The following is a 19147-nucleotide window of genomic DNA, read 5'->3' on the forward strand; positions in this document are numbered from 1 at the left end:
ATGCCCTACTCCATGGCCTCTCATACTCCACATTGGCACATTTTAGGGGCATCCTACATGCCGCAGCTTGTCCTTCAGGGCCGAAAGACATATGATCACATCGCCTCCATCCTGATGGCACTCTCTTGGTTCTTCTTGCTTGCCCACACCATCTTCCAAACCAGCTGCCTCCTTTACAAAGCCATCTCACCAAGCACCCCCATTTATCTTGCATAGAAGCTCACCATTTCTGGTAGTTCTTGGTGCACCTGTAGCCAGGACACACCAGAATGCAGACTAAGATGTGTAAAAAATAAAACACGAGACAACAGGCCTTTTCCAACAATGCCCCCATGTTCTGCAACAACATCCCAGTATCTATCAGGACCATTCCAACACTGCTCCGATTTAGAAAGACGCACCTTTACAAAGAACACTACATCACAATGCTTTAACGGTCCTCAACCCAACATCCTCTCCTATTACTCGATAACTTTAAGCTTGCATTTGACCATGTGCAATGCTTCATAGAAATGCCATATACATACATACAGATGTGAGGTAAGGTTCAGTTGACTGACCTTCACCTCCTTATTTTAGATTCAGTTAATTGATCCTTACCTCTTGACTGTAGGCCATGCCATAGACTTCAGAGTAGTAATTGCGAATTTCATGCCCCCTTGTACATCTACTGCTGAATGGCTCCTGGAGGCGATGGACATGTACCTGTTAAAAGGTAGAAATGGCACACATGAGAGAGTGGAGAAAGACCAGCGTTTTTTTAACCAAAAATGATGAAAACTGCTCAGAAAAGCACTCAGTAAATCCGGATGAAAGCAGTTAATCCACTTTTCGGGGAAAACACATAATCACCACACTTTGCAGCAGAGATACCCACTGTTAAACTTAACTCTGGCTCTCCTGTATCTCCCCTGTGAAGTCCAGCCACCTCCTGAGGGCCTAATGGGAAATGGCCCGGTAATCACAATGCAGAATGGAAGTAACCAGCCACACTGGGGTTACAGGTCAAGCAGAAACACCATACCTCTGAGTTTCTTCCTACCCCCGACATTATGGTTGCAAAAAAACAACAGAAGAGTCACAGCAAGGAAGGGATGGAGGGTGGAGGTTTGGGGTGGATTATCTGTCAAGCATATTAACAATGTGAAATTCAAATTAACACTTTCATTTGGTAGATCCAGCATTTAGATAACTTGGTAAGAAAGAATAATTAGAATATCAGATTTTATTATCAATAGTACTTAATCCATTTTTTAAATATCAAATATGGAGGGCATCATTTACAATATTTTGATGCATGGCAGCGCGGCAACCCTTCCTGCTGTGCTGAATGCGTTAAAAAAAGGGCAGGTATGCGCTGTATCTAGCGAGAGAGGGCGCATTCCAGTTCTTCTCCCCTGTGCAGGCACACAAACAGCAGCTGTATGCCAGCGCAGACACCCTTGCGTCATTTTGCAAGGGTGTCTGCGTTGCCGGCATGTAGGAAGCTGGGTTTCTGTTGCAGTAACCCCCCTCCCACTTTTTGCCAGATTTCTGATGTACTTTGACTTGATGTGCCCTGGGTCCCTGCCAATCAGGTTTCGAGGGCCTGTGTTCTTTCTCAAAACTGTACCTTTCTACCGCCAATTGGCACCTCACTTGCTACATGTAAGTACCTTGTAAAATGTATCAAGGGTACCAAGGGCACTATGATGAGGAAAGACCTCTAAGGACTGCAGCACATATTGTGTCACACTTAGAGGTCTTGTACCTTAACGCACACACACTGCCACTGCAGGCTACATGTTTTGGTGCAGAGAAAAATGAAGAGTTGACATGGCCCACATTTCTGTGTGCCATGCCTACAACCCACTGCCAATGGCATAGGTCAACCACCCCTGTAGCTGGGTGCACTATGCCACTGGTGAGGGTACAGGTGCATGAACCCTGTACCCTTACAGTGTCTAAGTCCATTCTTAGACGTTGCAAGTGAAGTAAAGCCATAAAGTGTATATGTCTGGGAGTTTGTCATTACGAACCCAACAGCACCATAATGGCTTTACTGAATTCTGGGAGGTTTAGTATCAAACTTCTCAGCATAACAAACCCACATTGATGCCAGTGTGGGATTTATTATACAATGCGCTCAGTGGGCATCTTAGAGATGCTCCCTGAAAAACGACCAGCCTCTGGCGGGTTCACTGACCGGTAAACACCAGCCTGCCACCATGAGACATGTTTCTGGACCCCTGGGGTGGGAGCCTTCGCTCCGTGAGCCCAGAAAGTAAGCCTTTCCTGGGCGAATTTGGTCACACCTCCCCAGGTCAAGAAGATCCATCTGTGGCAGGGGAGCTTCAAAGGCCTGGCAGCCTTTGTAATGCGACCCCCAGCCTCTCCTGCTATCAGGAGCAGGCCATCCTGTCTCACCCCCTTTTCGGCGGGAAGGCTGTCGGGAACAATTAGAGCAGCCCAGAAGGTGTGCCCACCACTGCCAACCCCACCCCTCAGGTGGGGGAGACGAGGTGAAGCCCACTCTTCAGTGTCCGCCATCTTGCAGATGGCAGGCACTCTCCCCCAGGATTAGAGATTGGGCCCACTCCCCCACTTGGGGTGAGCACACCAAGGGTGTAGTCACCCTAAGGTCAGTAGCCCATTTGGTTTGTATGAAATCTTAAGAGGCTGCAAATGTACAAAAACTGATTTACTTGTCTTACCTCTAGGAAATGTCCCAGTGTGATATCTAGGCATATCACACTGAGTAGAGAAAGGTTTATCGGTTGAAAACTACTCAGGGGACCAGAGCAAGAGCGTACGAGACTATGCAATTATCGGCGGGAGATAGACTTGAAAAACTCACCTTCCTGGCGCTGATTCTTTCTTCCCGGTGTTCCTGGCCGTGAGGACAAACGGCGGTTGGGGCAGTGGCGCGAGGCTGATAGCGCCGCATTAACCACGAACTACATCCCCCAGGGGCCCCAGCATTCACCAGCGCACCGCTGATGACGCCACCTGCGCCCGGAGGCGCTACTTAACAGCGGAACGCCGAGTGCTCCCTGTGTTCCTGAAAAACTCACCTTCCTGGCGCTGATTCTTTCTTCCCGGTGTTCCTGGCTGTGAGGACAAACGGCGGTTGGGGCAGTGACGCGAGGCTGATAGCGCCGCATTAACCACGAACTACATCCCCCTGGTGCCCCAGCAATCACCTCCGCACCGCTGACGACGCCACCTGCGCCCGGAGGCGCTACTTAACAGCGGAACACCTCCCGCTCCGCGGGACGCGCGCGGGCGTCGCCGGGCTAAACCCGGGCAAAGGGCGGGCCGTCTGTGGTCGTCAGGGGCCGAAGGAGGACGGGACGGGCCACCCCCCTAAATACCGCTATGTCGGGACCTGTACATTGTAAATGAGTGTCCATCATCACTCCTGAGCCATTATTGTGTATCTGTGCTTAAGCTAGGGGTGCTTCGCTACATTGGGGCATATGCATCAACATTAGCATTTGCGATTCCTTATTAGCGAAAAATAAGGAATCGCTAATAAGGAATAGCAAAAGGCTATGCATGTAGGAATCGCTATTCAAATAGCGATTCCTTAACATTCCTTATTACCGAATCGGTAATACCGAATCGGTAATAAGGAATACCTACCCATTCATTCCTATGGGCTTGGAGGCCCATAGGAATGAATGTAAAGCCATTCTGTATTAGCGATTCGGTATTACCGAATCGCTAATAGCTGGAGCACTTTCAAGGGTGCCAGGGTGTCAAAAGGACACCCTGTTGCACCCCTGAAAATGATATGTGCACATATGTTGCACACACACATGCTCTAAGGGCATGTGTGTGCGCAACATGAAACTTCGAAAAATGCACAAAAGTGCATTTTTCAAAGTTTTTGCAAATTACCATGCAGTTCATCTTCATGGTAATTTGCTCCCCTTATTAGCGAAATCGCTAATTTTTTAACTTTGATGCATTGCATTTAAGGAATCTCACTTTGGGATTCCTTAAATGCAATCGCTATTGAAGGAATCGGTATTTAAGGAATCCCTATTTAAAGAATCGCTATTTAAGGATTCCTTAAATACCGATTTCTGCTTTTGGGTTGATGCATTGGGATTGGGTATTTTTTACTTAATACCGGGAGCTAATAAGGAATCGGTATTTTACCGACTGGATTTTGGCTTGATGCATAAGGGTGATTGTTCTCTATATGTGCATGAGTCATTGCCCGTCAATAACTGTGTGATCAACAACACCCAGCAGCTTAATTTGACGTGGCTGTAGTGTGTTCCATTGAAATACACGGAGCGTCAAATAATAATGGCTTCTTCCCTAAGGTCCGGGAGAAAGATCGTTCAGGATAGTATAGGGGGTTCTGTGTTTGGGACTTTAGATAATTTCATCACAAGAGCGGCCTGTGTTCTCGAGCACGAAATTATCCTTACCGAGAAAAGATTGTCCCTAGTGTTATTGGCTAAGAGATCCTCCCTTGGTAACATGATGTCTGCTGTTTCTCCTGAGCGCTTGCCAGCGTGCATCGAATTACACCCGGCGTCAAGTACTGAGATCGTGGGGTCGGATATAACTAATTATAGCAGTCTAGACACTACCCCCGAAAGTATTTCCATTCTAGAGAATATACCACCTGCCGTGAAACCCAATACCAATCCCCGTTGCCCCCTGTAATAGCACCACTGGCTGATAACTTGGAAAAGGGGAGTACGACCCAGCATGTCGATGGTAAAAGAAATAGGAAAAAACGTGGGGGAGGGACTCAAAAGGGTAGATGCGTTAAAGTGTCTAAACCCGACATTACTCCGAATGCAACCCCCCCCCTTAGCCAATTATACCACTTCCTTAGTCGCCCCTAGTCCTAGGTCTAATAAGATAACATCTTGCCAGTCTTGTGTTAACCAGCTCCCAAATGGCATCTTGGAGACCCTTGAACAACTGTTGAAATCGTTATTGCTTCCCATACTCGAGAGAGTCAAACAACTTAGTATAAATGTTGGGAACCTGGAAAGTACTGTGCTTGCCAATACGGCTATTTTAAATAAATTCATCGAGCCCATCGCTGATCATGGGCCAGTAACATCTCTAGGTATAGTTACAAATGCCCAGAACGTTTTGACTGGCACCCCTCATTCCATCTTGCCTAGCCAATTCCCTCTTGGTCCTACCTCTACTATGTCCAAAGAGCTAGTAAATACACCTGCTTTGGACTCTATCAGGGAAGAAGGTCAAACACACGTTGGAACGCGTAGGACGAAGTTGGCCACTAACAATCCTAGACCGCAGCCCAATAATAGAGGGATCACCGCGCCCCGGAGAGAAGGTCTGTTTCCTAAATCTCCGTGTATTAACCTACCCCCTGATTCTTTACCGTATACGGTAATCTTGGCAGGTGTTCCTGGGATATCCCGTGATAAGTCTGAGTCCCACAGAGAGCTTAAAAATAAGGTCATACATTGGCTTAATAGGAATAGGCCTCTCCCACCTAACATGAATACAGAAATTTTTTCTGTTAGAAGAGTGAGCTGGCTAGGTACTAAAACCAAGGATGTGGAGGGTGACTGCATAATCACAAACTTTAGGGACCCAAGAGTGGTTAGGCACATCTGCAGCCAACCCAATATCCAGGGCACTAGAGGAATTCTTTCTTTTGATCTGCGCTATTTCTACCCCACTATCCATCATGGTACATACAATGCCCAGATTGATGGGTGGGAAAGGGTTTTTAGACGTCCACATGGCCCATTCAGACAGGATTTCCTCTTCCCCTTGTACAACCGATTTGGACCATTGAGTAGTATGGAGGGGGTGGATTGACTGGTTGATAACAACATGGGTTTCGACAGTGAAAGAAACAAGGGGTATGGAAGCATTAGCAGGGCGGGGCAAGCATTTTGTAGAGGTAACTCGGGGGGGTTTGAAGGGACTGGGAGTGAACGACTAAGCATTGCACCTTCTATATCACCTGTGCTATATAGAAAACTAGATTTTCCTCTTTTACCTCCTGTTTCCCCCGAACGCTCCCAAGGCAGAAATCTACCTCGCAAAAAGTCAGCCAATTTAGTGTTAGCTCCCAATGTTAGAGAGGCCCAGCGTGACATGGCCATTCACACACGCTCGGAACCAAGCCCCCGCGAGATAGGGTCCCTACTTCCTGGCAAGAATGACAATTTGCTTAACCCCCAGGTTTTGTCTCCGCACCATTTGCTTGTTGATAGTGTTCTCCAACAGCTTACTCTGGTCTCCTGGAACATAGCTGGCCTTAGGAGTAAAATCTCTATAGATGAGTGGTCCGCATGGGTGGAAAACTATGACATTCTGGTTTTTCAGGAGACATGGACAGTGGACCCGGTTTATCTATCTGGCTACCTTAATTTTCATAAAGCAGCTATCAGAGGGACCAAGGGTAGACCCTCAGGAGGTCTTAGTATCTGGGTCAGGCAAACCATCAAGTGTAGACCCACAGAATTGGTCATAGACAGCCCAGATCTCTTAATTTTATTGTTGCACCTCCAGGGCAGCCCCGATATCATGATTATTAATGTTTATAATAGAGGTCAGCCAGGAGGGCTCCAACACTTTCTTACATCTTGATGGGTTTTTGGAATCAGTCAACCCCGATACTAATGTAATAATATTGGGGGATCTCAACTGCTGTTTTGAGCCTCTGATTGTTAATGGGGAAACACTTATGACTGATGTGGATATCTTATGGAATATTCCCTCTCTTGACCTTCCTCCTGTCAAGAAGTGGACTGATTCCGCTATTCAGTGGACGAGTCTGTGCCTGGGGCGTGGTTTTATGGCGGCAAATGGACGGACTGACTCCGATAAAATGGGTCGGGACACATTTGACGATGGTCTTCGTCATAGCAGAATTGATTATGCCCTCATTAAAGTGGAGTTCTGGTCCACCCTAAGAGATATGGTGATTCTGGACCGCCCTGGGAGTGACCATAACCCCCTGGTTCTATGCCTTTTGCCTTTTATTGCCCACAGAAGTGTCGAGCAAACTGAGATAGCCACCGCTGATGCCCTTCTTACTAATAATCTACGTAGAGTGCGTTGGGATAGGGTCGCAATTGATACTGGAGCACTAGAGGAGATCAGTATAAAAGTTTCATGTGCCCTGAAAGGCCTGCGCTCCCTTTCATCCCAAGTAGCCATCAATAGGGAGATCACAAAAATTCACGAGGTCTTATTTTTGGGCCTAAAAACGTATTTCTCCAAACCCACCAAAGTACAAAAACTAATTCAACTAAAGCGCAATCATTGGTACAACAAAACGTGCCGTGAGACTTATGGTAAATTGAAATCTGCCATTAAAACCAAGATCATGGGTGACATTCAAATAGCTAGGCGCAATTACCTCAAAGCCAAAACTCTGGCCAAACAATCCTGGGATAACAAACACTGGCTAGAGCTCTTGGCTGCCAGAAAACTTAAACACCTGACTAAGTTCTGGCATATTGTAAAGTGGGGTAATTCACTGAATGCACAGGTCCCCACTAACCACGTTCTTCCGGAACTATGGGTGGAGCATTTTGAGTCCCAGTTTTCAGGTTTTAACCTGATTGATGAAACTACCCCTCACAATTTCTGTGATATGACCAACACGCAGAATCTTACATTTGATTGTAGAGAGGTCGAAGCAGCATTAAATCAGATACCCTGTGGAAAGGCCCCGGGTATGGATTGTGTCCCGGCGGACCTTTTCAAATACGATCGAGGAAACTGGGTACCATATATTGCTTTCTTGACTACTGCCATAGCTAAGGGGGCTGCTATCCCCGAATCTTGGAAAGGTGCCGAGATACTGCCTATATTTAAGAAGGGTGACCGCTCATGCCCAGGGAACTATCGCCCGATCAGTCTGATCGACTCGATCCAAAAAATCATTGCCAGGATGGTATTAGCTAAAATTCAGATTTGGATCGAGAAGGAGGAGATTCTATCTCCCCTACAGGCTGGGTTTAGATCCTGTATCAGTACCATCGATCAGGTTTTTAGGTTTCAATTGATCGTGTGGAAAACGGTCTACCTAGGCGGTGGCACCTTGTATGCCGCTTTTGTTGATCTTAGGTCAGCTTTTGACCTAGTCCCTAGGTCCAAATTATGGGGGGTCCTAGGTAGGTTAGGGATGCCCCCAGATCTTTTGAACATTGTGATTAGGTTGCACGATGCAAACTTTGCTCGGGTACGATGGGGGAATCAAGGGCAGGTCACAGATAGATTTGCAGTAACACGGGGTGTCAGGCAAGGGTGCGTCTTAGCGCCTACCCTGTTTTTGTTATTCATTAACAGGGTTGTGCAGTATTTTTCAACCATTTCAACAGACGCCCCTTCCCTTGGTGGTATTAAGTTTCCGTTACTCATGTTTGCGGATGACACCCTTTTATTATCGCAGACACAGATGGGTCTACAGGCGGGCGGCCCTGAATAACTTCGATGACTTCTGCCTTGATCATGACTTACAAGTCAATGTCTCAAAAACGAAGCTTATGGTTTTCAATAAGGGAAGGCGTATGGCAGGCCATGTTATGATGAATAACGAGAAGCTGGAACAAACTAATGTTATGACCTATTTGGGGATCGTCCTAGAAAGTAAATTGAGTTGGAAGCCCCAAATTGATATCTTATCACTAAAGTGTGCCCAGCTATCCGGGTGCTTGGTAAAAGAGCTGAGACTGTCTCAGACCAAAAGAATAGGTCCAGCAATGAAGATTTATAACTCCAGGATTAGTTCGGCGATTCTTTATGGCGCGGACCTCTGGGGGTTTGCGGACCTTTCTTCTTTGGTTAAAGTCCAAAATAAATTTCTGAAGAACCTCACTGGTCTTTCTAGCTCAAGCCCCGTGAAACCATTACTATTGGATCTTGGGTGTCATTCAATAGAAGATATTGCCCGGTTTAAACCAGTGGCTCTATGGAGAAGAATCTGGACCACCCCGGAACTAGCCCCATATGCTAAGGCTATCCTGGATGTCCGTTCCATCTTGGGTTTGGGAAACCTAGCATGGTTTAAGCAAGTTAGATTGCTCCTGGAGTCCATGGGCTTGTGAACCTTGTGGTCTGATCCCGCTGACAATCCCTTCCCCTCTAAAAAACTACTTAAAAGCTTATATTGGTCTCATATCCAGCAGAAACATTTTAGTCAAATCTCGGCTACCTCATTGACCGGCATGTTGTTGGTGTGTAAAAGTGACCCTTTATTAGAAGAATATTGGGATACTATCTGCAAGTCCAGTGACAGGAAACTCTATCACCAGCTAAGGGTCGGCTCCCTACCCATTAGATCATTTACTAAAAACTGGAAGGGGGAGGAACCCCGAATCCTGTCACTGGTGTATCGATCGCAGAGAAACATTTGGACATATATTCTTTGAATGCCCAGCCTACGCCGCTCCCCGAGCGAAATGGCTTAAACCCATTTGCCGCAATATGGGCATTAGAGTGGGGTCAGTGGCCTTAAGATTACTGAGATATGACACGAGTGAACTCACTGTAATTGCTGTGGCCAAATTCTTAGGCTGGGCTTGGATTATTAGAGCAAGGTTATAATGGTAACTATGTGTCGTGTTTCTATCTAGTTTTTATCATTATTGTATTGATTTTAATTCTATTTATAACTATGGAGTTTTAATGTTTGATCTTAATAGGAAAGTATTTTTACCATTTTTTAACTTTTGTTCTGATTTTTTGTATGTCTCTTTCCTGGTGGATGTTCTCTTTTTTATTTTTTCTCCAAATGTCTTTCATTATGAATTCAATCGAAATAAAGACTTATTGACTTGACTTGACTTGAGAAAGTAACTTAAAAAAGTAATCTGAAAAGTAACGTACAAAGTAATCTCAAAAGTAACTGTAAAGTAATTTTGACTGTTGACTTACTTGTAAAAAAAACAATTGCATCCACCTGCATTTCAATTGTATTTAACTGCATTATTCTTGGAAAGTCTTATTAAACTTACCTGTACCAGGCCTGGCTTGGTTCTAAAAAGAAGATACAACTAAATAATATTTGTATTCAAACAAATTGGTCTGAGTTGAGCCTGAGTGTGTACAATAAATGCTAACACTACCCTCTGATAAAGCCTTACTGCTCGACCACACTACCACAGAGTGTAAGGTATTATCTACTTTTACCTCTGCCTACCTTTGGGATTCTACTGGAATCTGTGCACACTATACCTTACATTGGTATAGTATATACAGAGCCAGCTTCCTACAGGGGATAATTGTTTTTGTGCAGGAAAGTGATACCTTCCTGCACAAAAACAATAATTAAAGGCATTTTCCTCTTTCTATGCGTGCTGCAAAAGGCAGCACGCATTGAAAAAAGAAAAAACGAGGAGAAATTATAGTATTTCTCCTCGTTGCCCCTCCTTACGCCTCCCCTGGGGAGGCATAGGATTTTGACGCATTCCCAGCTTTAAAAATCTGGGAAAGCATTAAGTTCTCTGGATGGTGCATGGGAACCCCAGGGGACCCTTCCACGCAGAATTATGTGTGAAAGGAATTACTCTATGGGTCTTCCACATAGTGACACCTTAAAATTAGCTCATATAATATAGCTTTATAGAACGCGACCAAGGTTATACCAGTTGTTAAAGACTGTGAACCTGACAACAGAGAAAGCCTTTACTAACTTGTATAGCCCAAAGCAGAAGGGCTATAATGCTATTGGAACATTCCACCCACTGAGGGTAGTATGTTCTGCATTAAAAAGGGAGAAACAGGAATACAAACATTGTAATGTTGAAGCAGAAGGCTTATACCAGTTATTATTAGCTGTGAGCAACTCCCGTGTCATCAATGGACCTCTCAACATTCCAGTGTTCTAATATAGCCTTATAGTCTGCTGCAGAGGACTATACCGGTTGTTAAAGGCCCTGAACCCGAGTTATAGAGCCGAGCACAAGGTGAGGGCCTATAACAGGGTGAGGGTTTTTAACAACAGGTATAGCCTGAGGAAGATAGGTTATAAGGCTATTAGAACATTCCACCCACTAATGGTAGAATGTACTAAATTAAAAAAGGAGAAACAGGAGCACAAACATTGGAGGGCTGGCTAAAAGACTAACATTAATGATGCAGACATTTCCTTCAATGCTTTGAAGCAGACATTGGACCAGCTTAGGGCAGAATTTGGGGAATGTGAGTGCTGGTTCCAAGGAATCCAAGGATCTACCATTTTGGGATGCAAAGATGAAAGGTAGTGTGGAACAGATTGTCCTTAAAAGTACCTCCGTAGAATAGGAAATGGGAAAAATTGAAACAGAATATAGGAGGAAAAACCCTGACACTGTTTTTACCCTTTAATTTTCCTATGTCCCCATCTCTCTCTTCTGTCGAGGGACATAAGACGACTTACCTTCTTACTATCCTGAAGAATTTTTCCCCAGCCTAAGAAAGAGTTGAGGAAAGTTCTCCTCAGCTTTGCATTGAATCTCTGGGATCTGAAAATACTTCTAAAAGGGCTCATTGTGTCCTTGCAATGCCAAAACAAATGCACTGCTTCTTCCTTGTGGCAGTTTTGAGCAGCAGTCGAGCACGTGTAGTCGAGGCTTAGTGCAAGCAATGAAACCTCTCACGCCTGTTTGTGTATTAAAAGAGCTACAATTGCGGTGCATTGTTCCCAACGCTACTGCACCTGTTGCACGAATGACAGAAGAGATTTGCTTGCCCCAAGTCACTCCTGTTAGTTTTTGCTATATCTTTGTCCCCTACGCCATATTAAGTTTGGAGGTTCTAACTTGTTTTAATTAGTTATTACACATGCACCACTGCATCTTTTTCTGGAAGAATCCTTAAAACTCGATCCTAGCTACCATTGGTGAGACAGAGATTCCTCGCCTTTTTAGGTTTCAGATCATTTGGACCTTGTATGAACCTCACCACAGTTCACATTAAGTATGTTGCTTCTCTTCCTCAAAACATAGCGATTTGATTACGTACAAGTCCCGACACATGTATTATATTTTCTCGCTCTTCTATTTGTGAGCAAAGATGACCATTGCTTCCTTCGGTCCCTTCAGCCCCATTTTGAAATCTCCTGGAAGTGATTACATTCCTAAGACGAAAGCAGCAGCTTAAGAGCAAATTCATTCACACAGAACATGTTGTGACTTCTACTCTTGAGACAATAGAACCATCCTCTCCCACATAGTCTTCCTTGAAAATGATTTGAGTTCATCCAACCTATCAGGATTAATCCAACCTGGAATCCATCCTTATCCAAACCACTCCCCCCACAAAGGCACATTAAAGGCATAAATCACTCATGGTCTTTGGAAATTTCCAACCGGAGAAGAAAAGGTGGTTCCTGGATGACTGTAACCATCGCAGTGAAAATGTCTCCATACATGAGGCTGTTTCTCAGTGTTCCCTCGGTGCAGGACAGGTTCTGTCCCAGTGTTTCTTATGCATTGAAGCCCTTATTTCAAAGTGTCTCCTACGTATGGGACATTTTCTTTTTCATCCAAGCAGTTTCTCAGAACAGGAGGCATTATACCTCAGCATCTCTCCAGTGAAGGACACCTTCTGTCCCACTGTCCCCTCAGAACAAGGAGCCTCGACTCAGTGTCTCTGAGGTTCAGAAATGCTGCAGCACAAAAGTCTTGGTGCACCAGTATTCCTAGATTCCCCCTACCCCACCCCTTCCCGCCGTATTTCCCCACACACCTGCTCGCTCCCGCTCACCTTCACTACACCGATGTCAGACTCCTGGCCGGGCGGGACATTCACGCCCTCCTCCTCCGGGAAGGGCATCTCCCATTGGCTGTGCAGAGCCACGCGCACCCCGGCCGTGGTGCTGAGGGTCTCGATGTACTCGCTCTGCTCGATAAAGAGTTCCATGGTGAGGCCTGCGAAAGAAAGGAGGAGAGACGGTCAAAGAGACGGAGGGCAGGAGACAGACATACTGGTGAGGAACAGACTACGAGTGGAAAGCGGCACGAGGGAGAGGGAGACTGAGAGTTCTGGGAAACTGGGACGAGAGATAATGAGTGACATGTGAAGGAGAGAAAGAGAGACACTGCAACATGGCCACTTGGATTCACCATATTCTACAAAGAGGCACGGGGACTCTCTGTACTATACAGCGGAAGCACTGAGAGCCATCCTACCATGTGAAATGTTGAGTATTCTGCAAAGACGACTCAGCTGATCAATACAATTAGTAGCATTGTTTTATATAATTTCTTATTAAAGGACCTGGGATCATTCATTGTGTGGTGCATCCCAACACCAATGGATGCTATTCATAGCTAGCAGATATGGAGAAGGGTTGAGTGCACTATGGCATTTATTACCATTATTGGGTGTGGTAAGGACCAGGGCCGGCTTTAGGGCGGTGCGACTGGTGTGGCTGCACTGGGTGCTGACCTGGAGGGGGCGCAGTGGCTTCATGGGGGGGAGGGGCTGTGCTTACCAATAACGTATGATTTCAAAGCACCTGCTGCAGAGTTCCTTGTGCTTCCAGCTTTCAGGCAGCATTAAAAATGTCAAGATAACTCTTGTGATTAATTTTCCTGCTAGAGAGACAGATCAGAGTTTTGTCTAGTGCCTGTTTTGTCTCGCCGTAAATTAGCGCAGAGGGTTAATATGCCTGCTGCAAAGATGTGTATTGAACAAGTGGCTCACCCACCTTGATGAAGTAACCAGGAGCTTAGCTTTAAGAAGGGGTAGTGAATGGATGGACGTATCGGTTAGCTGTCGCTCCTCATCTAAATACGGGCATCAGATAACTGAGTTCCAAACATGCTCACTGACTTACACATCTTGCTTAGGTTACATCGAAGGTCAGGGGTGGCTGTAACGACACCTCTGGTGTGTGAGATGCAGGCTACAAATTGTGTCCTTCTCTAACTACCTATACATTACCCCTATTCTCTTGACGAGTGTGTGACTACAGGGTGTCGCCCTCTTTCCCACTCCAGTTCAAGCAGGTTCCGCAGTGAAACTCCATAAGACTCACCGAGTATTTGACTCAAGACCCTAGATTTTTCAACATGGGTATATGCATGTCATTCTTTCACAGAGTGATATTTTGATAGAGATTGATATGTGTGTACATATTATAATTTTTAATGTGTTAGAAATTCTGACAAGTGATCGTTGATTTCATGGTATAATAAGGGCACTGTCCCCATGAGAGGTGTTGAATATAAGTGATAAATAAGCCGCATCGCACCAAATGGGCTGAGAAAGGGTAAAGATAGCGAAGTTTTTTTCACAGAAGAAAACACAAGGTATTTTAAAATTATATGATTCCCAGTTTTCTTTTCACTTGTACATTTTATTTTTTCAGTTACAAATCCAATTTGGAGTGTGATTACAGGACCTTGGTGTAGCAATCAAATACACAGATTAAGGTATATTAGAAAGGGAGTAAGACAAGGGATTTAATAGTCCTGAAGAAAGCCGAGAAAGACATGATATCCAGCTGAAACAAGTCGAATTCTTTGCAGAACCTGAGGGGTGAATGGTGCATAATTTACTCACTTCACCACCATCCTTTGGTAGGAGACACCTTCTAGCTCTAACAAGGGAATCTGTGAATAAAATAGTTATTTGGATATCCTTTAGTTAGTTTTAATTCTTTGTCTGCACTTACTTTTCTTTAGATCCTGACCTTTCTTCATATTGTATTGTCTTCCTCACCCTATTGTTCCACCTCTTGCATTGGTCTGCGCAGAGGTGTACGTAGCTGCCCTATGATGAAGCATGCCAGAAACCTTTGTGGGTGAGGGCTGTTTTTTCAGAACCTTTCACTTTGCTCTTCTTTCTTTATTTTCCCATGAAAAGTGATCTATATGTCCTTGCTTCCTAGTGTGTGATTAGGTCAACCCTGAGAAGGGCGAAGTAAGGTTTTTTCCCTTCTTCCCCTTTTTTTTGTGTGAAGCTCATATTAGAACGGCCGTTGAGCCGTAGGGATTGTGGTTCACTGTTACTAGCGTAATAGGTGAACACATCTTGTGGTTTTTCCACATAAGTTGTACCCACCGTCTTTGATCATGTCAGAACAACAGGGCCTTGCTTACAATAAGGAAGCTGTCATGGAGATCCTCTCTGGGACATCATTACTGGGAGAAACTACGATCAATCAAGTCCTTACCCAGGGTGAAGGGTGGGACACTCTGGTCAAACTTAAGAAATCACATGTAAAGGCGATCCTACATGGGGCGATTCTCACAGAGTACCTAAGGGCAAATGCAGCCCCAAGAGGTTTGATAGTCACCAATAAACCCTTGATTTTCCAGGAGGACACCACATTCAGGAAATATTGGGCCCTGATAGTCTGGAAGTGTACGAGGGATTGGTTGGTCCTGATTATCACCACAGCCAAGAGGATAGCGGACACGTTGTATATACAGATAAAGGCAAGTGAGCAGGGTTTAAAAACTATCATAGTACTAGCAGCGTATAAGAGGAAGCTGGAAGAAACTAACAATGAAATAAGTGAATACAAAGACTACCTCATGCAGTCTAAGATAAGCAAACTACAAAAAGATCTATAGAAGTTCTCAAAGGAGAAGGTGCACCCATATTCCACAGAGGAATATGTTCAGAGGAAAAGGGAGGAAATGAGAAAGGGGCCCCAGTCTGACAGAAAGAACATGGATACGATGAGCTCTAGCAGTGATGGGAGTGACTACAAAAGCAGACCACAGAGGAGGGGAAGAGGCAGAGGCCAGTACCAGGGACCACGCCCCAGCTTCAACCCAGTATACCATAACTACCTTGTCAGGGATTTGGTTGGCCGTCCATATTCCAACCATTCCCACCTATGCAAGGGCCCCATAATCCACAATACCCCCAAATGCCAAATCCTTTTTTAAGAAGATGCAGGGGAAGAGGCAGAGGCAAGCAGAGAGGAGCACAAGGGGTGCAGTGGGAGGATTTGAATCAGAGAGTGACAAGGAGCATATCACGGGACCCCTCACCAGGCACAAGCACGGAGCTAGTCTAGGGATGAACTTGACGGACACCCCACTGCCTGAACCACGAGAGATTTCTCAGCAAGGGTCTGGGTTTTGTCCCTACAAATACTTTCAACTGTTTCAAACTGAGACAGGAGCTGTCTAAATCTTTTAGAAACATCAGACTGAAAGTTTTTTTTTAGGGAAAATCAGATCCAGGAGAGAGACAAGGGGACACTAAATTCCGCCCTAAATCAAACTTCACACCAATGAGTTAGGCACTCCCCCTGGAAGTCATTACAGTAGTACATGAGGTGGAAGACCTGGCCCAGGAAGACTCGCAACCCTTCAGGAATCTCACCAGCGAGAAAAACGAGGCACTGAACCAATTGAAAGATAACCAGGATGTGGTTATAAAACCAGCGGACAAGGGAGGGGCTATTGTCCTCTAAACAAAAATAGCCTATGAGACGAATGCACCAGATTATTATCTGATGCTAGGAATGAGAAAGTTCTCCTAAGGGATCCAGCGCCAGAATTGCGAATTGAGATAACCACATTGCTAGAAGAGGCTACTAGCAATAATTGGATCACAGAGCAAGAAGGGAACTTTCTGTGCCAAAAAACCCGGTTGGACCATACTTTTACACCCTCCCTAAAGTGCACAAACCTACTAGACCTCCTCCTGGCAGACCTATTGTTGCATGAATTGGATCAATTTTGGAACCATTATCGCCATTCTGCAATTATTTTCTAAAACCTTTGGCACAGAATAGGGAGGCCTATGTGAAGGACATCACTGATGTCCTTAATCTTACAAAAGAGATGGAGTTTGATCCGACAAAAGAGTTTTTGACGGGACTGGACATTGAGTCCCTCTACACCAACATCCCCCAAATGAAGACACTAAGAGTGGTAGACGAGATTCTGTATGACCAGGAGTGGGAATACTGCACACTGAGGTCATTTATATTCCACTTTGCTGAAATTGCGTTGAATCAATATTTCTTTGAATTTAAGGGGACAGACTACAACCCCATGGGCAGCGGTTTCGCGCCCAGTCTAGCACGCCTCTATGTGTCCTCTTTTGAACAAAAATTAGTCTTCCAATCGGAAAGTCCTTGGAGTACCAACATCAGACTGTGGAGACGATTCATTGACGATGTCCTCCTTATTAGGAAGGGCGATGAACAATCCATCAGGGAATTCCTGCAGTGGCTGAACAGTTGCAATCCTCTTTTACATTTCAGATCTACAATCAAGAAGGAATGTCTTCCGTTCCTTGATCTGGAGATTATCCCAAGGGATGGTAAACTGACCACACAAGTTTTTCATAAGCCTACTGACAGGATTGGGCTCCTGTTGTTTGAGAGCTTCCACCCAAAATCATTGAAGGAAAACCTCCTGGTCAGTTTGTGCGGTTACGTAGAAACTGTTCAAACATTGAGGACTACAAGAGAGAATCAGAGACATTAACAGAGAAACTCCAGGAGAGAAAATATCCCCACTAGAGTCGTCAGGAGGGCACAAAAGAGAGCATTAAACTGCCACAGTGAGGCCCTATTGGAAAAGGTGGAGAAACCACAGAATAAGAACACCATCTGTGTTACGACTTTCAACACAGCCTCTACCTACATAAACCGCATCATACTCAGGAACTGGCGGATATTGAATTCAAACGACTTGAACCTAGAGCAACTGCTTTTTTCATTCTAAAGAAGTCCAAACATCAGGGACCATCTGGTCCACATGAGACCCCGTCCAACAATACAGAGAGAACAGCAAAGACTTTGGGAACTCCCACCAGTCACAGGTCACACTAAAAGCTGTCACTCCTCATCTAAATATGGGCATCAGATAACTGAGTTCCAAACGTGCTCACTGACTTACACATCGTACTCAGGTTACATCGAATGTCAGGGGTGGCTGTAACGACACCTCCGGTGTGTGAGATGCAGGTTACGAATGGGATTAATCCCTGTACCATCAAAGCTTGTGTCTTTCTCTAACTACCTATACATTACCCCTATTCTCTTGACGAGTGTGTGACTACAGAGGGTCGCCCTCTTTCCCGCGCCAATTCAAGCAGGTTCTGCAGTGAAACTCGGTAAGACTCACCGAGTATTTGACTCAAGACCCTACTTTTTCCAACATGGGTATATGCATGTCATTTTCACAGAGTGATGTTTTGATAGAGATTGATAGGTGTGTACATACTACGATTTTTAATGTGTTGGAAATTCTGACAAGTGATCGTGGATTTCACAGTATAATAAGGGCCTTGTCCCCATGAGCGGTATTTAATATGATTGATCAATAAGCCGCATCGCACCAAATGGGCTGAGAAAGGGTAAAGATAGCAACGTTTTTTTCACATAAGAAAACACGAGGTATTTTAAAATGCTAAGATTCCCAGTTTTCTTTACACGTGTACATTCTATTTTTTCACTTACAGTTCCACTTTGGAGTGTGATTACTGGACATCGGTATTATTACTATTCACAGGCGTAGTAATCAAATGCACAGATTACATTTTATTAGAAAGGGAGTAAGACAAGTGATCTAATAGTCCTGAAGAAAGCCAGGAGAGATATGATATTCGGCTGAAACATGTCGACTTTTTTGCAGAACGGAGGGGTGAATGGTGCATAATTCACTCACTTCACCACCATCCTTTGGTAGGGAGATACCTTTTAGCTCTAACAAGGGAATTTGTGAATAAAAGAGTTATTTGGATATCCCTTAGTTAGTTTTAATTCTTTGTCTGCACTTACTTTTCTTTAGATCCTGACCTTATTTCATGTTGGATTGTCTTCCCCACCCTATTGCTCCACCTCTTGCGTTGGTCTGCGCAGAGGTGTTCGTAGCAGTCCTATGATGAACTTTTGTGGGTGAGGGCAGTTTTTTCAAAACATTGCGCTCTGCTCTTCTTTCTTTATTTTCTCATGAAAAGCGATCTATATGTCCTTACTTCCTAGTGTGTGATTACGTAAACCCTGAGGAGGGTGAAGTAAGGTTTTTTCCTCCTCCCCCATTTTTTGTGTGAAGCTCATTGCTAAACCTCTCAACTTGTATTTAAGTGAAACCGGGGCGAAAAAGGGTTTGAGGCAAATAAGTTTGTGATCAGCAAATCTCTAAAGAAAGCAACTCCAGTATTCTTCTGTGGACCGCATAAAAGCAATGGCCACTGTTATTGCTATGAAGGCATCCCACTCCAAGGTATTAACCTCATG

General features: G+C 44.8%; 1 protein-coding gene across 1 annotated transcript in view; it reads right to left on the bottom strand.

Annotated features, from left to right (window-relative positions):
• The window catches only part of LOC146811277 (epithelial sodium channel subunit beta-2-like), a 254912-nt gene that overhangs the window by 90126 nt on the left and 145639 nt on the right, over positions 1-19147 (bottom strand). Inside the window, exons 3-4 of the mRNA XM_085614502.1 lie at positions 12694-12857; positions 601-705 (exon numbers count right to left, since the gene is read on the bottom strand). Of these exons, the coding sequence (XP_085470628.1) occupies positions 601-705; positions 12694-12857 (269 nt within the window). The remainder of the gene's footprint in view (positions 1-600; positions 706-12693; positions 12858-19147) is intronic.

This window comes from Triturus cristatus, chromosome 7 (assembly GCF_964204655.1).
Source record: "Triturus cristatus chromosome 7, aTriCri1.1, whole genome shotgun sequence".
Taxonomy (NCBI): Eukaryota; Metazoa; Chordata; class Amphibia; order Caudata; family Salamandridae; genus Triturus; species Triturus cristatus.